This window comes from Pituophis catenifer, unplaced genomic scaffold (genome assembly GCF_029215685.1).
Source record: "Pituophis catenifer annectens isolate HBS135680 unplaced genomic scaffold, rPitCat1.0.hap2 SCAF_1, whole genome shotgun sequence".
Taxonomy (NCBI): Eukaryota; Metazoa; Chordata; class Lepidosauria; order Squamata; family Colubridae; genus Pituophis; species Pituophis catenifer.
In genome coordinates this window covers 84,266,284-84,291,828 of record NW_027256881.1, presented here as the reverse complement: position 1 = coordinate 84,291,828, position 25,545 = coordinate 84,266,284, and the positions used below count along the sequence as shown (strand labels likewise).

Below are 25,545 nucleotides of genomic sequence, written 5' to 3'. Positions count from 1 at the left end.
ACCTCCTAGAACTCACCAGTAAACCAAGGTGCTTCCTAGGATTAGCACACTTGGAGAGGCAATGCAAGACCCCAGCCACCTGCCTATTTCAGGCAGCGTCTAAGGCCTTGGTTGAACTTTCCACCAATACTTGAGGAAAACCTCAAGCTTTCTCTGGAAACTCTTTCATTCTGTGGATCACCAGGGGTGGGCTGACTGAATGGGTCCTATATCCCTCCAGAGAGGGATGACACAAGTGAACCAAACGACAATCAGAAAGAGATCTGAAGTTTTCTTTTTTCATTCCTCCAATATGAAAGAAAAGTTGGAATATAAATTGCAGAATGATTTATATCGATATTATGAACAGCTCTCTGGCAGGAAATGCTGGAAACTACACATGTTCAGCACATTTTTATGTAAGTCTCCACCTAAGGCACACCTGTTAAAATCTAATTCACCCTGCAGCACATTTTTGTTTCTTTGTTACCTGGAGCAGTGAATAGCTTGATGTCCAGCAATATTAAAATAGAAATCAGTTGTATGTTTCATTTCATCTGTATGCCCAGAAACCTCAATCCAGTGTCCTATTGGGAGGCAGTAAACTCCATCAACTAAATTGCATGGGTTATAAATGTTGGTTCGATCATGATGGGGTCCATTACCTAAAACAAAAAGAAAACACGCATACCACAATTCAGCAGAAATCATTAATTAGATTATATTTGAAAAACAGGATTTTCCCACCCCTTGCAAAAAAACCCTCGCATCCTATGCGGGTTTTTGAAAAGTATATGGCAGGCCATTTTTTTCAGGTTTGCACACAACAGGTGAGATTAAGATTATTTAAGACTTAATGATAACCATAGATATTTGTATATAAATATCTAACATTCATTAGAAGATACAAAACAAAATCTCTTTTAACTATAATTTTTTGTTTATAAGCTAAAAATTGCATTCTAAATAACTTATGCACTATACATGTTTTAGAAACCAATACCAATGTTTTATCTCATTTTTAATATTGTTATTTTTCTTATTCTAAAACCATTGCCAGAAGTACTATTTAGAGCAGATAACTGGTAAATTATCCTCAGAATTAAAGTAACTTGAATTCTGGTAACTATTAGGTACTAACTCAGTCCCAGAATTTTTAACATAGTAAACAGGCATAATTTTCTCATTGCTTGCTTTCTTATGCCATCTGCTGTATGAAAAATGGTGCATGCTATGATTTGGAACAGTTTATTTTTGAAGCTATTGTTTTTAAATTCAGAAATCTAACAAATCATATTGTATAACTTCCAGGCAGACTAGCTGAGATTCAGTAAAAATAAGATGCAATCTAGCAAAAATGACTAATTATATCAGAAAGGTAGATTTTTGTGTTGTTGTTAGTTGCGAAGTCGTGTCCGACCATCGCAACCCCATGGACAGCTTTCCTCCGGGCCTTCATGTCCTCTACCATCCTCTGGAGTCCATTTAAGCTCACGCCTACTGCTTCAGTGACTTCATCCAGCTACCTCATTCTCAGCCGTCCCCTTCTCCTTTTGCCCTCAATCGTTCCCAGCATTAGGCTCTTCACCAGTGAGTCCTTCCTTCTGATTAGGTGGCCAAAGTATTTGAGTTTCATCTTCAGGATCTGGCCTTCTAAAGAGCAGTCAGGGTTGATCTCCTCTAGGACTAAGCGGTTTGATCACCTTGCAGTCCAAGGGACTCGCAGGAGTCTTCTCCAGCACTATAGTTCAAAGGCCTCAATTCTTTGGTGCTCAGCCTTTCTTACCATCCAACTTTCACAGCCATACATTGCAACTGGGAAAACCATAGCCTTGACTATACGCACTAGATTTGTGCGTATGTAATATCAAAATCAATTAAAATAGGCTGTACCACAATTCTGTACAAAAGAATTAGCCCTACAAACCCAAAGACAGATAAAGATTAAAGAGACTGGAATCATATCGAAATCCAATATAACCTTTACATTTTTTATGATTCCCAAAGGATATCTAGGACCATTAACAGAATATAAATTCAAATGAAACATTTATGATACAGTAATAATCTCTTTTGCTGTAGAATATATCTCTCACCCAATGTTCACTTAGGAATTAAGCCTGAGCTCATTAAGCTCTCCTTTTTAAAAACCTTTCAACATGCTTTTCCATAAATCTTTTGGAACTGTAATCTAATCTATAGTTTGGAGGGTTTTGTCATTGTTGGTCAAGATTCCTGGAGAGCATCAACATAGTACTAAACACTGTGGTTGTTCTGTTATTCTAGGGTTCTTCAGAGGCTGGTGGACAGGTTACCATTTCCTACACAGACTCCAATTTTCCTTTCCCAGATATAATGCTTTAGATATTGAATTGAACATAGACGGAGACTGGACATAGGTTCAAGTCCTGTCTCCAACATGGATCCTGATTAGGTGATGTAGGGTCAATCTGTTATTCATATCATAATACTGAATGCTGATTCGTTGTGGGGAAAATTTTGAAGAGGGGGTAATATGTACCTTGTCTTGAGCTCTTGGAGGAAAGATGGGGTATAAACCATATAAAAATAACTAAATAAACATAAATACATACAGTACATTTCAATATTAAGAATATCTATTCAATATATACCTTGACTTTCTACTTTTTTAAAAAATTATTATTTATATGCCGCCCTTCTCCGGAGACTCAGGGCGGCTTACAATGCGTTAAGCAATAGCCTTCATACTTTTGTATATTTATACAAAGTCAGCTTATTGCCCCCATAATCTGGGTTCTCATTTTACCTACCTTAGAAAGGATGGAAGGCTGAGTCAACATTGAGCCTGGTGAGATTTGAACTTGCAGTAATTGCAGGCAGCAGATGTAAGTGGGTGTTAATAACAGTGCTTTAGTCTGCTGAGCCACCAGAGCTCCTTACATTACTTAAGTAATGACTCAAGATTGCTAACAAAATTTCTAAAAACATTAGCTAAATTAACATTAAACCTAACATGGTAATAAAAAGCTAAACAAAAGCATTTTTACAATTAACAGTGAGCAATGGGGCCAACTATAAATCTCTAGGGTGTTCAGTTTATAGCTTAAGTTTTTGATATTGCGAGCAGAAACTCTTCAGAAGAGTTTGCCTTGGAGATCACAATTGTCAGATAGGTTATCAACAGAAGAGGCAGTCCCTCAGACTGTGAGGCCTTAAGCTATTTTAAGATTTTAAATGTTATTACCAACATCTAGAATTGCACCTGTTCAGCCACTGATGATCTGTACAGATCTTTCAGTATTACCATTATGTAATCTGTATACCTATTCCTACATTTTGCACAAATTTAAGCATCTGGCTTTTTATAGGGAATAGCTTAAGTTAGAGTACACTGTAATAAGACGAACTATAACTAAGGGAACGATAAATGTAAAATCTAAACGTTAATGAAGGAAAAGTTAGCTACTCTCAAGCAAGAAAATGACAATTGCTACTAAAACTAAAATCAATTAGAGTTGCTTCTCTGATTTATTCACTCATTCATTCATTTACCAACTCAGTAACAATTCTAAGTGACAAAAAGTATGCAACTTGATTACTGTAAATAAATAATAAACTTGCTGTTGTTAGACACAAGCTATAGATCCAATTATTCAACATACCCATTCCTACATCTTGTTTCAGAAGACATGAAAATAAAATTTAATGGGATCAATCAATGATAATTGATTATGGATTCTGCCCCTTTAAACATATTGAACATGCGCTCTTAAAAATGTGTATAATAGATGTTTCAGAACCTCTGGCTATTCTTTAATTTACACATTTCTTACTTCCATTCACAAGGTTTTGGTTTTTTTTAAAAAAAAATATAACCCTCAAAAATCAATAAAATCAATAATCTACTCTCTCTTAAACGTATCATACGCAAAGGATCAGGTCCACATGTGAATATCCAATTTATTGCTACTCATGCCTATGTACAGGAATATTCTCAACTAATGGTTAGCTCCTGCTTGGAGTTAGATAAGAATAAACAGAATTCTAGGGTGGTTGGACTTAGTTTGCTTGTGGCTACGTAGGGATTCTAAGATGATCCCTCTTTTAAATCTGCCACCAGGTTCTGCCAGTCCTTCTCCCACAGCTAAATAATAAATGAAATCATAATAGAATAAAGCAACAGTTAAACAAAGCAGGCTCAAAGCAGTTGACAAACACATTTCTCTTAACAGCTTTAGCTTTTCAGTTTCAACAAATGTGAGCATAAGACCCGTGGTGGCGCAGTGGTTAGAATGCAGTACTGCAGGCTACTTCTGCTGATCACTGGCTGCCAGCAGTTTGGCAGTTCAATTCTCACTGGCTCAAGGCTGACTCAGCCTTCTATCCTTCCGAGGTCGGTAAAATGAGGACCCAGATTGTTGGGGGCAATATGCTGACTCTGTAAACCGCTTAGAGAGGGCTGTAAAGCACTGTAAAGTGGTATATAAGTCTAAGTGCTATTGCTATTTTATTTATTAAAAGATACCATCAAGGTAATATTTAATCTAACTTTATTCACAATTATGGATTTGGATAAAGTGTATGACACTCTGCCTTCTCCCCAATAGCGTCTTGTGCCACGTTCCACATTTCAAGAGAAATCTCCAACCCTGCTGAGAGGTTTTTCAGGGAGGGAAAATTCGCGATTCAGTTCTTATAGTTTCCAACTAAATGGAGCAAAAGTGGGGAAGGAGAAACTAATGGTTTCCTCCTGGCCTTTGAAACTCCATCCCAACCAATTATGTATAAAAAGACTTTCCAGTCAAGAGAGCGATGTGTGTTTCCCCCATTCTAAAAATTCTCAGTTACTCAACTTTGGAATTATATTTATAGCTGGTCCTTGTTTATCAATGGTAATTGGGGCTGGAATTTCTGTCACCATACAATGCGATAGTAAAGTACAACATCATACAACTCCATTGCTTAGTAACGGCAATCCTTGTTGCCATCAATAAGTGAAAATTGTGATTGTTATACAAACCCCAGGTGCTTGCAAGCAGGCCAGCAGGCAGTTAAGGTACAATGTGAGGTGTGGCTTGAACATGGCAGGGCCAGAGGTGGCTGTTGCCAGGTGGGTAGAGTGCAAGTGACAGGAACAATTTGCAACCTTCCATGCCAGATTCCACATTGATTTTGCTTGTGGGAAGCTGGCAAATGGCAATCATGTGACCATGGGACACTGCAACCGTTGCTAAGTGCAAGCTTGATTGCCCAGTGCCCAGGCTGCAATTGCATAACTGTGGGAATACTGGAATGGCAGGAACTTTAAGGACTGGTCATAAGCACTACTCATTCAGTACCAACATAACTTTAAATGGTCACTAAAGGAGTGGTATTTAAACAAAGACCACCTGTATTAGAATGCTTAGGTAGATGACTTTAAATCAGTCATGTAGCTAAGATCTACCTTGAGGTTCCCTTTCAAACTCCAAAATTTAGTGATCCCTTTGTTTCACCTCAGAGATGAGCAATTTTCCCTGGATTGGGCCAATAATTTATTCTCCTGCCAGCTGAAAGAACACAGGAAACCTTTCAATGATGTAGTAATGGTAATTTTTTTTGTTCATTTTTGCTGTTAGGGGATTTTTTAAAGGGGGAATGATATATATCCTGGGCAGTAAGTCATTCCCTTGTCCATTCTTAAGATCTCCAAGCAGCCTCAAAAGGTCAATAATCATGTAGCTGAATTTGGTGCGTGCTCTGTTTTCTACAGACTCTTGTAGCTTGGTAGCACAAAGCTCTCCTCCTTTTCAAGTATCATGCCTCGGCTTGGCTGTGAAAGATTGTATTGAGATCAGAAAAAAGTTTTCTAATTTCCCCTCTGCTCAAATAGAGATTTTGCTTTACGTTTACAGATCGGGAAGAAACATACCTCTAAATTCTGTCACGGAAGCCATTAAAGCTATTTCAGTTTCCTAGAGATTTGGGAAACTATTTTGACCAAAGCTTGCTTGATTTCAAATGTATGATCCTCTTACTGCAACTTGGAAACATATAAGCAGAGTGATTTTGCACATCTTCTTGTAATTAGGGTATTCTGTATAGTACCAAGCTGTTCATGAACGTATCACTGACATCACTGTCTAAGATATACTCTTAAATTTATAATTATCTATCTATCTATCTATCTATCTATCTATCTATCTATCTATCTATCTATCTATCTATGAAAAAATGTAAGTCCGGGTAGCATACAACAATTATGGGCAAGTAATTCAAACTTCGAGCTTAAACATTATTGTTGCATCTTTCTGAAATGTTTATCAAATGAATATAAATTAAATAGATGTGTTCTCCTTTCTTGTCATTGTATGCCCATCCCTAAACATATTATAAACTCTCATTGGTTTTTTTTCTCTTGTCTGTTGTGTAGATGCATATGCAGCTTGTGTCACACAATTCCTTAACAAGTGGCTTACCACAAAATATTTACTTTCTGTAAATATTTATGGTAAAAATAAATATTTTAAGTTTCAGCTATTTCAGCTATTGAACTGGCTTTCTATTAAATTAATCTGCAAACTAAAATCTACCTAATGCACCACCATGTCTTTTTTAAAAATCTGTATTTCATTTCTGAAATAAAATATCCAATATCAGACTGGATGTCTTATACAGAGAATTATTTCTATGTCTAAAAAGATCAAAATAAAAGTAAACGTGGCAAACATTAGAAAGCAAAATAATGGTTTCTCTCAAAAGTTACATTACATTTGAGATTGGTTTTTAAAGTCTTCATTGTTATTCCACTAATGTTCAAAAAATTTTCTATGCCATTTGCTTGCACAGCAACATGTTAAAGAACAAAGAAGTCACAAAAGTCTTCCTTACAGATCAATCTTTGCAAATAGCACTCTTTTTAGTGCCTAAGGATTGCTCATATAGTCATAGCTGAAGTGTAAGAAAGATGATCAAGCTGGTATATCAAAAAAGAGCCACTGGCTTTATTGCAAAGCAGATTAAAACAGGGTTCTCTGAACAATGTGTAGCTCATATAGGAGAGAAAAACAGACATGAATATATCAAGAGAGAAAGATATGATCAAAAAGCTCAACCAACATAGCCAAAATCTATCATAGAAAAAGAATGTAAGTTCTCACATGGTGGTGGTAGGTGGGCTCGAAGTCAGAAGAATATAAGTCAAAGATATAACACAACTGTATATAAAAGGTACAGGTTTTCCCTTTAGGTAAAGGTATTCAGTCATGTCCGACTTCCTAGGCGGTAATGTTTACTTCCGTTTCTTAGCTGAGGGAGGCAGCATTGTCCAAAAAAATTTCCTTGGTCATGTGGCCAACATGACACCACATTGCAGCGCAGAGCGTGTGGTGAAACATGGAACGTTGTTATCTTCCTGCCAAAGTGGTACCTATTTATCTATTCGCATTTGCATACTTTTGAACCAGTGATGGGTTGCTCCCGGTTTGGTCTGGTTCTTGCAAACCGGTAGTAACGGTGGCAGGAGGCTCCGCCCACCCGCCCGGACATCATCATAAACGATCTGCACATGCACACACTCCTGTTGCGAACCAGTAGCGGAGGTAAGTAGAACCCACCCGTTTTGAACTGCTAGGTGGACAGGACCTGGGTCAAAAACAGGAGCTTGCTCTGTCATGCGGCACTTGGATCTCGAACCCAGGCTGTCAGTTTGTCATCTGACAAGCTTAGCTTAACTGCTAAGGTATTGTTCCCTCTCTTTTTTTCTGATATACACTTCCTTATATTTTCAGTACATTCCATACATTCCTTACAAAATTCCTTACATTCTGATATACTTTTTCCTTAAATGTAATTTATTGTCACTTTTTCCTTGCTTCCATTTGTACTATCACATTATACAGTCCACATGTGGCCAATTCTGCAGCTCTTTCCTTACACTTTTCTTATTCCACATCTCCTTCATTTTTCTTGTACCTTAATGGATTTTGCTTTCACTCTCTGTCAGTTGACATTCTTTCTGCCACTTTACTTCAGGGCTTTTTCTTTTTAATTCTGTCCCATTAATGTAAATTCCACCTCTACTAACACATTTCTGCATGTATCCCTTAGGAAATCTTATTAACACTAGTTGGGTCAAAGTCCAGACAACTCAACCAGAATTTCTGTGGATTTCCAAAGGAAAAAGAATTAATGTAAACTCCCAAGGAAAGAGACATTTTAGATGATGTTCTCCCAAATGGGATATCACAGGGGTCCCAGAATAACCCAGTTTTCAATTTCCTTACAGCACAGTTCTTCAGAGATATTTGCCTCCATAAAATCAGGTGTAAAATAAGTCAAATAAACTTAGTAAAATACAGTCAGTTCTCATTGTTTATGGTAGTTACATTCTATGAAGTTGTATACATTGAATTCACAAATACTGAACCCTCAGTTGGGGAAGTGTGCAATTCAAATCAACTCAAATTTTTGCCTCTCTACGTGTCCATGAATGATCATGAAAGCTCCATGAGTATTGATTTTACAATCAGAAATCAATTTTAGCAAGCAGGTAAATTTGCAAATATGGAATCTGCGAATGATGAGAACTGATTGTATTCAGCTTCTTTCCATGCTACACCTATGATGCACCTTACTGAGAAGGCTATAACTTTGTCAACCCATCTAATCCAATACTGGTTTCCCTTACTTCTCACAATCACTGCTGACCCAAAACTCCCCAGCCAACCATTTCATTTTCTTGAAAAGCCAAGCAGGGTCATACCTATTTAACTTGAGTGGTGTTCTGCCCCAGCTACGGACCCCAAAGAACACAGCACACACAAAGTCTATACAAAACTTAAATTTACTAAAATAACTCAGTCTTTTCCAAACAAAGGCTGTTAATAAACTTTCTTAACAGCCTACCAGAAACCAAAAATAAAGTAATCACAATCTTACTAAGGTTTGCAGAAAGCCCAGAAGGAATTTTCAGAGAATCCAGACGCGAAGGAGAATGAATTAAAGTTGTTCCCTACAAATTGCTTCAGTCGGCGTTCCTCCTTAAATAGGCTAAGGGAGTGGCCAATTAGTCCCAAGCCTTACTCTCGAGGAGACCTCCTCCTGAGGAGTCACTTCTGCCTTTTGGCAGCTCTGTGCGCCCGTGCATCGAGAAGAGGCTCCTCCTCTTTGTCCTCTTCACTTAAAGGAGCTTCTGGAGGTTCTGAAGGCCCTGGCTGAATCCCTGTCTCTGGCACCACATCTTCTCCAGCCTCCTCATTGTCTGACTCGAGTGCCAGCTGCACAGGCTGCTGGCGCAGCACCACACCAGCCTCCTCGCTGTAAGAATCAGCTACAATCCACACAGGCTGCTGACGGGCCACGACTTGGAAATCCCAGGGCTGTAGGCTAGATTGGTAAATCTGAAAAGAATCTTATTTTGGTACATGGCCATAAAGACACCGGGATTTAAGTTCAACTTGAAAGAAACTTTGCTTTTATGGAAGCTTGTTAAGCAGAAATCCACCTGCTGGCCCCCACCCTTTGGTCATTTTCAGCCTCCGCACACCCCCTTTTAGATCTGTTCCAGGCTGCGGGGATTACCACAGCACATCACTGCCAATCGCCACCGATTGCTGCCTCCACGCATAGCGTTTTTGGCCTCCGCGCATCACGTTTCTGGCCTCCACACACATCATTTTTGGCCACCACATGTCGCGTTTTCAGCCGGTTCCAGGTGGTGGGGATCGGTGGCAGCAGCCTGGAATGGGCTAAAAACGCAAGTGCAGAGGCCAAAAATGGGGCATGCGGAGGCTGAAAATGCAACATGCAGAGGCGCCGATGTGCTTGTGCAATCTTGGCAACCTGGAACAGATCTAAAATGGAGTGTGCGGAGGCTGAAAACGCAACACACTGAGGCCAAAAACACAACACACGGAGGCCAAAAACGTGACGCGCTGAGGCGGCGATGGGTTGTGGCGATCCCCGCAGCCTGGAACAGCTGATTGGCGGTATTCCGGGAGGCCAATCCAACTGTCAATCAGCTGCTCATGCTGAATCAGGCTGTGATAATGTGCTGAAGCTGACCAGGCTGTTTGCTGCAAGGACACTAGCCAGATGAATACCAATGGATGCTGGTAGGTGGAGGCAGAAATTTTTTTTTCTTGTTTTCCTCACCAAAAACTAATGTGTGTCTTATACTCTGGAGCGTCTTATATTCCGAAAAATACGGTATGTCTAAGCACTATTGTATTGCTAATCAGTGGAATGGCTTGCCTCCTGGAGTTGTGGGTACTTTAATCTTGGAGGTTTTAAAAATAGCCTGGACAACCATTTGACCAGGATGGTATAAGGTCTGTTGCCTGGAGCAGGCAATTGGACTAGAACATCTCTGAGATCTCTTTGACCCTTGTAATTTTACGTTCTATGTTTATCTTACCTACTCAAACTTTTTTCTCCTCTTATTTATTTAGCGTATGGTTGGTCACACACAGTATTTTTCTCCTCTGAAAAGCTCCTACGGAACAGGGAGCTCTCCAGAATGAAGTAAGAGATGATATGAAGTATTATGGTTAGTAAGGGAAACTGACTATGATCAGATGCCCAATTTAATTGCAGAGAAACATTTTCCACTAAAGCAAAGCCAACACATGATACAGGCCAATATTTTTTGTTGTGTCTCCCTTTTTCTTATCTAATATTATAATAATGAAAGGACATACAATGCTAAGTCTCTTGTATTATTTTTAGCTATTCAAAATATTTGGCTTCTATACTGATATTTGAGTCTTTTATAGATAGACACCTGTCTAACTTTGACTGAGAATTCACTTTCAAATTACTTAGAAAGGTGTCTATTTCAAGTGAAGCATGGCTGAATTGTGATTGTTAGTAAAGAACTAAGAATATGGTTTAGACCACTTGACAGTGAATCTACTTGACTTATACAACTGACATGTGGCATTTAAAAGAAAAATTGTTTTGCTGCTATGGTTGATCTTTGGTCCCTGCTTTTCAGTTGTTTCAATGGTGGTGGAGTGTTTTTATAATGATTAAAGCTTAGTGCATGAAGCCTCATTGATTTATACTGGTTAAACAGCCCAAAAGTAGCTCTCATTTGCTATCTTGAAAAATGTCTTCTTTATCATATTACACATGTTTTATATATGCAATTCTAAGTCACAGAAATGAAGATTTCTGAAGATCTGGGAAAATTCTAAAAAGGGAGAGAGAGAGAGAGAGAGAGAGAGAGAGAGAGAGAGAGAGAGAGAGAGAGAGAGAGAGAGAGAGAGAGAGGCTTTTAAATATCATTAAAGGTGATAGTGGTGATGGTAAGATAAATCTGTCTTGTTTGCAGAGTTATCTTTCTTCATGAAATTTTGTTCCAAAATGTTGTTTAAGAATACAGAGATTATCTTGATGAATTATGCCAATCCTTTATGGGTATGTCTCCCAGAAACTCAGACATAATATGGCACAGCTCCCAGGAAATCATCATCCCAAAGCAAATTTTTAAGGGATCTCTTTATCTATCATAGCTAATTCCATTGAGAAAACTATCCACCATATAACATGTCTAATTCTCTTTTTAATTTAAGTTAATAGCATTTAATTTAACTTAACTCTATTACCATGTCTTGTGATGATGAAGAATTACAAAAATTAAGCATGGATGATGTGAAGCAGCATTGCTCTACTGCTAATCAGTTTTATAATCCAATGGTGCCTTTGCAAAAGCAAGTGCTTAGGCTCACATAAGATGAGACATTAAAACTTCCTCTCCCCACCTAGTAGATCCTTTTGGGTTATATTAACACTGTTCTCGGGGGGGGGGGGTGTTTCTAAATCTCAGAAGCTTTTCAGTTGACAAAAACAGCATCTTCTGTAGCAAGTGGGCATGGTCAGTGTCAACAAGGTATCTTTAGTGACACCATTTAGTATACCAAACAGTACTCAAAAAGCAGGTCCCCATATGAAAATATTTTGGGCGCCCAATCTGGCACTCTCTTTTTTGACTGGGAGCACAGCAACACAACTTCTCAGCAAACATTGCTAAAATCCCACCGCAGATTCAAGGCTCTGCTGGGAAAAGCTGGACAATAATGTTTCCATTTGAGTATAGGTATAGACACCCTTTAAAGCAGGAACGGTTGAAAGCCTTGGTGCACTGCTAGAAATCCTCCAAACATTTCTACTGAACTGAATTATTTAATATGACAGAAAAGGAATATTATTAAATCGATAAGGTATTACATTCATTTATTTAGATTTATTATAGCTGCCCATTCTGATAAACTCAAGATGGCTTACAAAATCTAAACATGTTATAAACAGTTAAAAAGCATATGACAATATAAATAGCCTGAACTAAAATAACCATCGTAATAAGAAAGACTTATAACAGAAGACCCACAGTACATTAACCCCAAGCCTGAGTGAGGTCTTGAGGCTTTCTGGAACCTCAGAGAGGGCACTGTCCCTATGTCTGCAGAGATGCTGTTCCAGAAAGTGGGGCCACAGCACTGAAGGCATGCTTCCTTGGTGCCACAAGGTGACATTTAATAGAGGAGACTTGGAGTGCACCCAGTCTGTTCAAATGTATGAAGTGGGTAGAAACCATTGGAAATAAGCGGTTTCTCAAGTATCAATTGGAGAGAGGTGGTTCCTCAACAGCCCCATGTATAGCACATTGCAATCATCATGAGGCCACCTTAAATTGGATTAATTTTTCATTTTAACACAGGTAAATCAAATTTCATTTTTGCCTTGTTTATGCCCATTCTTTTGTCTTGGTTCTAGCTACTGTTTGGAAAATAATCACTATGTTGTCTCTCAAACAGCATGTGTGCCTTGTGTCTCAGCCTCTTCTATATCCAGATATTTTTCTCCTAGAGTCAACCAGAACATTCTTGTATTGATCATATACATTTTCATACTATTACTCGTGTATCTTACCTTTCAATAAAAAATATGGCTCTTTGTTTTTTATGAGTTAATCTTTTGTTTTCTTTCTTGCTCTATATCTCTTCTGATGTGGGATGAAAGAAGTCCATCTATATCAGTGATTATACAATAACGTGATTTCAAACTAATTTATAGTCCTTTTAAAGAATAAATCAAAGTGTTTGATTTACGCCTAATCATTTTTAATGCAATGTGTCCTCTTTAAAAAAATATTGTAACCTGCAGCCTCAGCAAGGAACCTTTAATCCCTCAACTCGTTCTGTCCATTGGATTTGGACATAGACACTTGCACTTTTGTCCCTGACTATGAGTAGGGCAGGTAATCATGGGGACGGATTTCAACTTCTATCAATAAACTGGTTAATTAAAGATTTTAGCACATGTAATATAGCACTTGCAATGTTTTAATTTTACAATGTTCTTTGCATACATAAAATATACATATAATATTTTATAATATATGTATATTATAGCACACAGATATATAAAGTCAAATTTATTTCTAATTACCCAAGAAGTCTTATGTAAGTATCTTTGTTTATCATCTTTATATACAGTAGCTGCTCATCAGAGAAATGTGACTCACAAACGTAAAATATATTAAAAAACCCTCTAAACTTTTTCATCAACACAAATACTTGAAGTTAAATTTAGCTATTTATATGTTACTAAGCAATTAATAGTTGGTTGAACTTTTATATTTGGTATGTGGAATATGCTAAATAAATATATGTATTTGGTATGTGATTAAATTTAATGAACCTCGCTCAAACTTTCTTAATACTGCCCATGCATTCATTTTCCTTCTCCAAAGACCATATTTATAAATTCAGACTGTAATGTTTTTACTTAAATTCTAACAAGCCAACAAGTACAGTTCTTCAATCTCCATGGTATACACAAGGAACCCCTGATCTCTCTCTTTTTTTTTCTATCTTTATGACAAATGTGACATATGATTTTGAGGTTATGAAATAAATACTGAAATGTTGCAAGAGATACTACTGGGTTTGAACTGTCAAAAGAATGAAAAGGCCTGCCAGACCACTGAAATTATGGAGAGAGGAGGAGATCATTTTTTTCCATTTGGAAGAGCCTTGCAAGAAAAATGGCAATTGTGCCAGTGTGTGTCTATTTGAAAGAGTTTTTGCAAGAAAAATGGCAAGTGCATAGGTGTGTTTAAAGGAGGAGTAATAGAGAAAAAGATAGGGATTGTAGTAAAGGGCTTCAGAACAACCACTTTGGGACAAATACAATATGACAGTGGGTAAAGGGTTGGAGGAGAGAAGATTTTATTGGATGCAGGAGGAGGCTGGGGAAAGATGGGAAGAAAAATTGGACACAGGGAGAAAATAAAGCAAGAATGTATAGAGGAGAGTTGTGAAGGATCTTAGCCCAAATAGACAGCAGGCAGCCAGAATAACAAAGGTCTAAGTACAATACTCCATCTTGATGTGACCAGCTGACCACCACCAGCTGACTACCACCCAGTTGCCTCTGCCAACACACCTCAAATATATAATCTATACTTTCTAGAACCCTCTATAGATGTCAGGCTCCCAAAACCAAGAAAGACCCATTGTGATTCTTCAAAGCAGATTTCTTTATTGTTCCTCACCTATATACAGAATCTGTTGAGGAATTCGCAGAGCAATCCTTGAGTAGCAAGGGTGTGCACCTTGCTATATTGATGGTTTATATATTGCCAACCCAACGTTTGAGAGTAGTTAGGAAATAACACAGCCAACACACAAATACACTGAGTTGTGTTTACTTTCAGGAAATAGTAATAAGGCACAGTTCAATAAACAGTCCAGGTCATACACAGATAAAGTAGTAGATAGTAAAACAATAGTCCAGGGATAATCCAATATACAAAGTCTTCTTACCAGTCGTTGTCGTCATACACATAAATAGTTGCAAACAGTAGCAAACACAGCAAACAGCAAATAGCATCAAAGAGCAGTAACGAACATCAAAGAGCGGCAAAGAGTCAGAGTCAGAGAGCAACAAACCATGTTTCTAGCTCCCTCTTAAGGACATTGACTAAAGTGCTAACCAATCAGGACACAGGATGACACAGCAATACAGAAATACAGCAAATTTCCAGCCTCATAAAGCATATACTCTGAGAATTATTAGGGAAGAGCCATCTTGACCCTCTCTCACACACAAACTGACTTATCTCTTGTTCCTCTGGAATGCATTCCCTGCCTCTTGGGGGTCCAGACTACATTCCGTCACAATAGATGATGGACTACCACCTACTCAACAGCATTGCTCCTAAAGGAGAAGTTGGAGGCAGAGGTGGGTTTCGCATAATTTTATCACCGGTTCGCCACACACTGAAAATGTGAGCACGTGCATGCTCGCACGCCTTCTGTGCATGCGCCCAGCCTTCTGTGCATGCGTTTTGCTTGCGCGTGGGGCTTGCACGCGGCTTAGAAAATGTGGCTAAATAGGACAACATAGCGCCAGGACAGGTGGGCAGGCATGGGCCCACCTGCAAGTTGCTACTACCGGTTCGCCTGAACCGGTCTGAACTGGCTGAATACCACCACTGGTTGGAGACCAGGGGGAAGTGATCAAATACTTTTAAAGTGGGTATCACTACACTTTCCCCTTACCCAACTGTTCATGCCCTACCTAGCAACCTGCAGGAACCAGGACAGAAATGAATTAAGCAGACAAATGGTAATGCTGAGACTATAGAGGACCTTTCCACTTGCTCCAGTTCCACAAACTTAAATGAATCCCAGACTACATCAGGAGATTTGCCTCACTCTACACAGTTGGGAGTCTATTTGCATTCTAGCCACCATGCTGCCTCAAAGCAGCTCTTCCTGAGTTCCTGGACCTGATTTCTTGGCTGATACTGGAATTCCCCCAGTTACTTTGTAGAGGCTAAAGTTAGAACATGGACAACAGTATTACGTTTCCTTCTCACATGATTGCTCTTTAGAAACTGAGCCAGAGTGAAACCAGAGAGAAGCCATATTATGTAATCTATTTAGATAATCTGCTTAGAGATGAATTCCTAATATCTGTCACTTCTATAAAGCACTATTAACAGATTCTAAACAAGTTTGAAGAAGTAAGCTAAACTAGTATGCATGTTCAAGGGACTTTTCAAATGTATATTATATAGTCTATACAAGTCCATGATCTAATGACACATAAATATGTATGCTTTAGAATAGTGAATAATGCTTAAAGCTATTTATACGGCTGGAGTGGCTTGTCTGAACTACTGCTGACATTTGTAATTGAATATTCCTTCCTTCCTGTGAAGTTAAAAAAAAGTAAAGTTTAATTACTTACTCTGGTTTTCTTCGTCACTGTAAAAAGAAAATCCGTAACTAGTACTAGAGTAATTCAGTCTTTGCACCTAGAGACAGGTTCTAGGAAGGGACCCGGAGTTCATAACTGTCATGACTATCTGTAAGAGATGACCAGGCTAAGCCCGAGAAAGGGATCAAATGTGTTATTAGTCTTGAGTTTCTTCACACCCACAAGAGATCTAAGTCCAGCCCACCTTGAATTCCATTGACTCTTATCTAGCACCAATTTCCTTTGACCGTTAATAATGTAATATTTAGTCTGAGACACAAAAATGGATGCATGCTAGACCTTGAGCTTACTTTGGAATGGTTGTGGTGTGTGATCTGGGTATGGGAGGACATTAGACGAAGTCCTTTTGATTGTCACATACAGATAGTCCTTGCTTAATAATCAGTTACTTAGTGACCAAAGTTATAGCAACTCCCCCTTCCCAAAGGAACTTCCATCCTAGTTCTGGAGTTCCAGCAGTGGCAAATATATCTCATGGTCATGTGACTGCATTTTGGGTCCTTGGCAACCAACTTGCATTTATTTGCAACATCCTGTGATGTGATCACAATTTTTTACATTTTTGCCAGGGCTACCTGTAATTCCTGGACTAAATGAGATTTCTTACTGGCCACTCCTTGTGTGGGGTGGATGGATTTATTTGGATGGTATGTCCCAGGCATCTAACAAATCTAGAGGGTTTCAAAAGGCACTTGAGGATTTTCCCTAACTGGTAAGCAATTCTGCTAGGTATTGTTGTGACCCCGACCCGGAGGCTGATTTATCTTCGCATGCTGAGTCGGAGGATGATATGGAGGAGGAGGAAGCTGTCACGAGCTATGTGCCAGAGGGGCCGTCTTCAGTGGTGAGTCAGCAAGAACTGACAGTTGCTGACATGCCTCTGGATCCCAGCCAAATTGAGGAGGAAACAGAGACCGGGAACAATGAGGGGGAGCCCCTATTGGATGCAAGAGAGAGACGTAGGAGACATTGTAGAAACAACTATTGCCATGTCCCAAGAGGTGTGGTTAGGAGACATTGTAGAAACAACTATTGCCATGTCCCAAGAGGTGTGGTTAGGAGACGTAGGGCTACACCCTACAAAGTATAAAAGGGGTGTGACTGGGCTGGAAAGGCGTGGTGAACAATTTGTTGGCGTTTTGGATGCAGTGGATTTACAACTGTTAGTTTGGAGTTTTTTTGACAAGAGTCTGCATTCCTGCATTAGTCTGCTGGCCGTCTGCCAAGAGCTTTGGAACATTGCCCGGTAACTATTGGACTGATATACTCTTTGGAAGAGAACTATTTATTAAAGGGCCAGCTTCAGCCTCTCTAGCCTGCGTTTGTTACTGCCAGGCTATTTGAGCCTCTGCAAGGCCACTCGTGGGAGGGAACAGAACAGGTATCTGGAATTTGGAAATTCATGATTGCTTTCTATTTGTGGGCTAATTTTGGGCTTACAAGAACTTTAGAAGATGAAGCTGTAGAAGATACCTGGAGCACAAATAAAGGAAGATGAGTGAACATTAGGTGGGAGCCCATGTTCAAGCCTCCATTGTGGCAATAAGAACAGTGAGAAATGACACTAAGAAACAGCACTGGACATTTGGTTCAATGACTTCTGTAAGGGTCTCAATTGGAGGGAGTGATTATTGTATTATTCTGGACTTCCTGCAAGGGTTGGGAATTGCAGGCACTATGCTCCAGTGGTTCCATTCTTTCCAAACCAGACAGTCCCAGTTGGTAGCAGTGAGGAAAATAACGTCTCTCCCCTGTTGTCCATAGGGCTGCCTTTGAAGCACCACCCAGAAATTGATCCAAAAAGCAGCAGCCCATGTATCAGTGAAGCAGAGTTTCTATAGTCATCTAAATCCTATTTTGGAGTAACTTCACTGACTGCCAATAGATTTCTGAGTGCAGTGGAATTTTAATTTATAATTCCCTTTAGGCAGCTTCAGGGCTGCTCTCCTCCTTCACACTCTTGTCAAAATCTATTGATTTTGAGGGTAGGGTCTCACAGGCAATGTTTCTTGGTTGCAGCACCTGCACTAAGGGTGGGGGATCCTTGCTGCCGGCTTTCAGGAAATTATTCCATAAGGCATTGAGGAAATAGTATGGTCATGACTATGTTTACTACATTGTTTTAATTCTTAATTTTATCTGTTTTATATATCAATTTAACTTGCAACTCCACTGGTTGGAATTACAGCAGTATAAAAATACAACAGATTATAAATATATTCTTTCCATTTATTTCTTATACATAATTGAAAGAGGCAAAAGAAAAAGAAAAAGCATCTTTATCTTTCAGCAGTCTCCATTTCAATGTTCTACAAAAAATGATCAAGTGCTAGTCCCATCATGCTGTAGAGAAACTGAGATTTTCAATTCTGGTACAACAGTGACACTTAGTGGATTTAGGAGACATTAATTTTATTTGCTGACTATTTGCTTATATGAGGAAAGGGAAGGGGAAACAAATAGAAAAATGGAAAAAAAGGGAGGGGGGCATTCAAGAAAGATACAATGACAGAAACCACAAAATACCTATTTCTACATACATAGCTTTAAATATATCAGTGTTCAGGAAGCTTACTTTTTGAGGGATCTCCTTTTAGGGCTAAAATTCCAAGTGAAGCATCCTGACCAACCCAACTGTTATAATCCATTTTTGCAGGCATGAATGAGAGGCAACATTTCCTTCCTCCCACAGGTTAGAAAAGAAGAAACACACCAATTAGCAAACCCAGGGAAAACAAAGGAAATGTGTCCCCTTCAGCCTGCTAAGGCAATTGCCTCTCTTTTGTGTGTGCGTATTGGGGGGTGGAGGGTGGGGAAGGCTGAAGCAAGCAATTTTTTTTTCATTAAGGAAATTGATTTTGATACTTTTTGGGCAGGTGAAGCACACTTGTTAATTTGCTATCCCACCCTGCATGCTATTAGAAAAGCTACAAAGACCATGCATGGTATTAAAGTAAAACAAGGAAACTATTCCATTGATTTGCTGCTTCACTCAACTCGTTCACTTTGCAAGGGGTTGTGGTAAGGGAAGCAATATTTCTTACCTGGAAGCAGTGCCCAGCTTTAGGCCTTTTTTAAGGTTTAAGAGGTGAAGCAAGGTATTGTCTTCTGCAGTTTATCAACTTACTCGCCAGGAAAAAAAAAAAGGTGAATATACCACGCAAAGGAAAGAGCCAGATGATGCAGATGAAACTATCTTCTCCATCCTGCTGTGAAACTGCATCTTTCTTTCTAATATTAATGGGGAGAAGCTTTGAAAACTAAGTGTGAACCATGGAAAGATATGATGCTTGTTAGCAGTGACCCAGCAAATCTGCCCAGAAAGATGCATTGTACAAGTCTCTTTTTCTGAGTCAACCTCCCCAGATAGCAGACATGAACATAGTGATCTTACTAGATGTTTCAAACGATTGATTGAACAGGACTTTTACATTCAGATCAAGGGCTACAATTGCCTTAAGTTAGAGAAGGTATTTTTTCTTATCTCCCCATCTCTAGCTTAAAATCAGACAAGGTGAATTTAGTAGATAGTGCTGTTTAGTGTTATACATGCAGCCATACATGCAGCCATTCCTGCCAACTCAGTTGTACTTTCTAGATCAGTGGTGGGTTTAAAATATTTTTACTACCGGTTCTGTGGGTGTGGCTTGGTGGGCGTGGCATGGCTTGGTGGGTGTGGCTTGGTGAGCATGACACGGGAAGGATACTGTAAAATCAGCATTCTCACCCCACTCCAGGGGAAGGATACTGTAAAATCTCCATTCCATTCCCAATCCAGGGGAAGGTTACTGCAAAATCCCCATTTCCTCCCAATCAGCTGGGACTTGGGAGGCAGAGAATAGATGGGGGTGAAGCCAGTCAGAATTTTTACTCCCGGTTCTCTGAACTACTCAAAATTTCTGCTACCGATTCTCCAGAACTGGTCAGAACCTGCTGAAACCCACCTCTGTTCTAGATGCTGCATATGGAAAAGGCAGTGAATTCATCTTATCACTTATTTGCATTCTCAGTGGCAATGGGATGGGGAACTAGTCCAACCTGTCGTATCAGCCAGTGAGAAAAGATTAGAACAATAATCAGGGAAATGTGAATTGGCAGGGGTTTATTGAACACGCTACACTACACTACACTTCAAAGAAGATCAGCTCTGGGTTGATCTAACTCAACCTCTGATTGCTGCAGGAGCCACCACAGCATCGAGACTATAGCAAAAGGATACTTCATATTCTGTTGGTTGACAGCTCATACAATCAGGCACTGATTCACATAACAACTGTGGCGAGAAAGGTCATAAAATGAGGCAAAGCTCACTTAAGAACTGTTTTGCTTAGTAACAGATATTTTGAGTGTAATTGTGGTCATAACTCGAGGACTACGTGTACTCGGGCCTCATATTTTTCCTGCCCAAGTTCAGAATTTTATAATCTTCCCTGCTAAATTCCATCCCATTCATTTCAGCTCACTTCTCAAGCTTGTCTAGATATTTTAAAATCTTCTCTTTTATCTAAAGTATTAGCAATCCCACTCAGCTTTGGGCCATCTGCAGACTTTTTAAAAACAGGTAGCCCCTGACTTACTACCAGTTGCTTTGAGACTGATCAAAATTATAATGGAGCTACCTTGGGGCTAGCTATGGCCTGGATTTGAAATTCTGAAGGTAACTCCCCAATTGTCATGTGACCAAACTTCCAGTGCTTGGCAACTGGATCGCATTTATGGCTGTTTGCAGTATCCTGCAGTCATGTGACTGTGTTTCACAATGATTTTGCCAAAACCCAGCATTTACTTCCAGTTTCCTGCAAAACCGCATCCATAGCGAACAAACTGCTGAACAACTGCTATGTTCAATGACTGCCACAAAAAAGATAGTAACGCTGTGTTGATCAAATGATTCACAACTTATGATCATGATGGACAGACTCCATTATGTAAATCAGGGACTATCTATATTGCTTCAACATCCCCACCCAGCTACTGATAAAAAATGTTGAACCGCAGAGTTGTCTGGCCCTCCATTAGGTAGAATCCTCTCCCAAGTTGGAGCCATTAATGATCATTCTTTGGTGTGGTTGTTCACTCAATTGCGAGTCTATCATCTAGTTTATAATTTAGCATTTTGTGAAAGGGGACATAATCAACATTCCATCCAAGGCTTTGCTGAGTCCAATTACAATCTATCTACAAAATTCCCCAGATTTACTATGCTAGTAACTCCAACAAAGAAGGAAATAACATAATGTGGAATGGTGTGTTTACAATAAATCCATGCTGGCTCCTATTCATTGTAGCATGCACGTTGTAATGAATAGTTCTTCCCACTGTATTGCAGAGAGGAATATGGGGTATATTCATGTAAGTACAACCTTCCTGAAAGGAAGGAAAGGTAATCAAGCATGGGGTGAAGATGTTTGTCCCAGAGAGAGAAGTTCAAGTTCAACTCCATGTAAAGTAACTGGATGAAGATGGGTTAATAACTCCCTCTCAACCAACCTATCCAGCGGGCTGTTTTGGAAGTATACCATATATGGGAATCTATACCACCACCATGGGTTCCTGGAAGAAAGGCAGGGTACAGAACAAATAATCATGGAAGACAAAATATCCTGCTCATGGTTTGAAAACAGCAACAGCTTCTCATACATTCGCTGTGGAACATACACTTCTGGGGGCATTTGGGGCCAGCTGCCAGTACAGGACAGCAGTGACTACTCAGATTATTGCTTGATAATATCTCTGGGCCTCTTCTGAGAGCATCATATGTCATGTATGTGAGATAGGTGGTTATATAAATGTGATGAATAAATAAATACATCTGGGGCCACCTGTCAATACAGGGTAGCAGTGACTCTTCCTATTATAACTTCTCTGGGCCTCACCACCAGCTTCTTCAAAGAGAGGCCACGAGTAGCAAGGAAAGCAGCTGAGTTTTTTTTCCCCTCTAGGCAGCACCCTCATCTCAATTTTTCCTAGCACGGTGTCCCCCGAGAAGCTGTGCAAAAGACAGAAGTAGACTCTTTTATCTTTTGCACAGCTCTACTGGGTACAGCAAGCTTTCTCTTTCGCACACTTCCGAACTCCTAAATTCCTAGGGGTTTGTTCACCTTTGCCTATTTCTTGTCGGGAAGGGGACAATTTACCACAGCCAACTTGCTGGGGCCAACTCGCCACAGGCCAATTCGCCATGGGACAACTCGCTATGGGTCAATTTAACAATTCTATTTAAAATAAAATAAAAAATATGTTCATGTTTGCCATTCACGTTTCATTCTGTCCCTCCTTTTGCATCCTTTCTTTCATGATCCTATTCCTCCGTTTCTTGGATTATCAGTATAACTCTTGTCCCGCAGCGAGTTTGTCCTGTGGCGAGATGGCCGTGGCAAGTTGTCCTGCAGCGGGTGGTTGGCCATGGCCAGTTAGCTGGGATGAGTCGGCTGTGGCGAACTGTCATAAACCCTTTCTTGTCCGCTTGCGCTACAGGAGCTGGGAATGGAGGAGAACGGCCGTTCATCGCTTACTTGGGCGCCTGTCCTGTTGCAAAAAAAGAAAAAGAAAAAAGCAGTACGTAAGGTGGTCCCCGTTCTTCTTCTTCTTAGCGGGAAAGAGCCAAGAGAAGGTAACGCGGGGACGCGGAGGGGGCCACAATTCTACCCCGCAAGCGGGGGAGGTGGGGGGCGCTCGCGCTCGCGGCCGCGTCCCCGGGGAGCGCGCGAGAGGCTTGTGTTACCTTCCCAGACGGCGTCCCCTGTCTCGAGCCGCCTGAGGAATTTGTACCAAAAGGTGCTCGCGGCTTCTTCCTCGCCGGGCAGCGCCACCTCGCCGAGCCACAAGACTGGTTCTTGAGCAGGCAAGGGAGCCAACGGCCGGCTGGGCTTCATAACCAGCGCGCGCTTGGGATCCCATTGTCCCAGCTCAGGCCGTGACCCCGACACGCAAAGCACCGTCCCGCCTTCAGCCAGACGGGCGGGAAGAATCACCCCGAAACGAAACAGCATGGGCGCCCTCGGACCCAGCAGACGGAGAGCAAAGACCCGGGGGGGGGGAGGTGGAGGAGGGAGGGGCGCGCTCGGGGAGGTTCCCCTTTCCACGGCGGGGGGGGTGCCGGTGACGTCAGCGGCGGCCGCCGCCACGTTCTATGGAGCGAATAGGGAGGAGAAAGGCGGGTAGGATTGGCCGGGAAAGGCCACGTGACTGGGCCGGCAAAGAAACTTTCGTAGCTACAGCGCCTCTCTTCGGCCTTTACTCTGCGTTCGCTCCCCGAAGACTCGAGTTCCGAGGAGTCTGTTCGATTTAGGAAAGCCGCCGAGTCCTATAGTGAGCCCTGCTCCTCCTGCAGAGGGAAAGGGAAGGAAGGAGAGAAGTGCCCGCGTTTCTCTTTCTCCGCCGATGGGAGGGGAGACTCCGAGAACGGTGCGCAGCGCAGCTCCCAGGAGGAAGAATCGCCGCTGATTTAGGGGAATTTCCTGGGGGCTTGATAAGAAAGACCCAAATAGCCTGGACGCCGCTTAGATTTGTCGAGATTAATCAAACGGACCTGGAGACTACTCTAGCTTTCCCACTTCCAAGCAGAATAAATGTCTTGCTGCCAGATATGAAGGCAGGCTCCCAAATCAAAGGTACAAAACCAGAAATCTCGCGGATTCCAGAGTCCTTCCAAAAGTTGCTGTGGATGTAGAAGTTTTAATGGGATTGGATTTTTTTTTTAATCCATGGGAATAAGCATCTCTATTGTGTTTACGTTATTGTTAACAGTGAAATTTATTTTCCTGAACTCGCCTTCCTGTTGAAGGGTACTCCATCTGTATGTCATTTAAAGGCCAAGTACGGCCCATTCCCCCCAAACTTGTACCCACCCAAGGAAGTAATTCAATCCTCAAAATGTAAATGCTTACTCTACATAAATGTTTGTTACTTTTTTAAGACTGAGGTGAAAGAATGAAAATACCATCATTTAGTGAAATAAGACATATATTCCTCTAAATTTCAAAACTCATGAGATCCGATGATGGAATCCAGGTTACATTAGGTTTCTTGGAGTCTTTCTTCTGCCTTCTCTTAGATTAGTGGACAAAGCATTTACTATTTCTTGCTAAACATCAGTATTGGATATTACACAACAATCTTATAGAGGTGAAGGTCCAAAATTGTATGTGTCTGACACTTAACACTTTATTGGCAAGGAAACACCTTTTGTTATTTGGACAAAGCTTTATTAAATTTGTAAACATCCTTAGGGAAATGCTTTTTATTGGCAAAGAAACACCTTTTGTTATTTCAAGAAAGCTTTATTAAATTTGTAAACATCCTTAGGGTAATGCAGAACTGGCTTTGTAAAATAATGGAAAATTTATGCCATAATCTTTTGGATAGCTACTTAGAACTGAATTGTCAAACACTATTAATTTTTAAAGGCCAAAATTATTTGAAGCCAATGCATATGATTGATCAGTACTCGATTCAAACATCTGACTGAAGTTCTCATTACTTAAAGGAATTGCCAACTATTACTAAAACTTCATTTATTTCCGAGAAAAGTTGTGAATATTGGCTGTTTCAATAAAGTAATGACCCAGGACATTCTTTGTTGCAGTGTTTTTTTAACCAGAATCTTTTCATATGTTATTAGCAGTTAAATTATTACATTGTAGCTCACACAGCATTGCAGAAATATAGACAGTTCTAAAGAGTTAATAGGATTGATCAATATATTAAGTCTAAACAATAATTGTTAGCAGATCATATTACTTTCACCTTCTAAAATATCTTTGTTTTTAAAAATCTAATTTTAAAACCTGTAGATTATAAACAATAAACAATTTATGACAGTATTTCCACTACTGACTAATCATAGGGAGTTCAGTAGTTAACAGGCAATATTGTTAACTATAGTGCTAGTGTTAGAATGAAATACTGTATTTAGCAACAAGTACTTTCAAAATACAAGTTTTCTTCAAACGTTTTAATTTACATTTTCAGTTAATGACACACTAAACCAGGGATCCCCAATCCCCGGACTGACACCAGTCTGCAGCATGGCAGAAACTAGGGTGCGCAAACAGGCAAAGCCCCATCCATGGGATAAAGGCAGCATGTAAATCTATACCCCTTCCAGTCTGTGGAAAAATCTCTCTACACAGAACCAGTCCCTGGTGCCCAAAAGGTTGGGGGCCACTGCACTAAGCTATGAGAAATGCTAATTCCAGCAATAAAATCATATTTGATAGTGCTGTTGCTTCACCTTAACTATTTAAGTGTGGAGATTTACTAAAGAAAATGTTATTTCTCAAATTATAAATAAAAATCATGTGCTAAACA

General features: G+C 40.1%; 1 protein-coding gene across 2 annotated transcripts in view; it reads right to left on the bottom strand.

The window, feature by feature from the left end:
• The window catches only part of EPM2A (EPM2A glucan phosphatase, laforin), a 44,841-nt gene extending 21,588 nt beyond the window's left edge, over positions 1–23,253 (bottom strand). The window contains exons 1-2 of one of the 2 annotated variants that reach the window (XM_070932665.1): positions 22,958–23,253; positions 470–644 (exon numbers count right to left, since the gene is read on the bottom strand). In XM_070932665.1, coding sequence (XP_070788766.1) covers positions 470–644; positions 22,958–23,225 — 443 coding nt within the window. In that variant the 5' untranslated portion in view covers positions 23,226–23,253. Of the gene's footprint in view, positions 1–469; positions 645–16,203; positions 18,298–22,957 lie in introns of those variants that run through there. The other variant, XM_070932666.1, reaches the window with a different exon arrangement.
• Between the last annotated feature and the right edge of the window lie 2,292 nt (positions 23,254–25,545).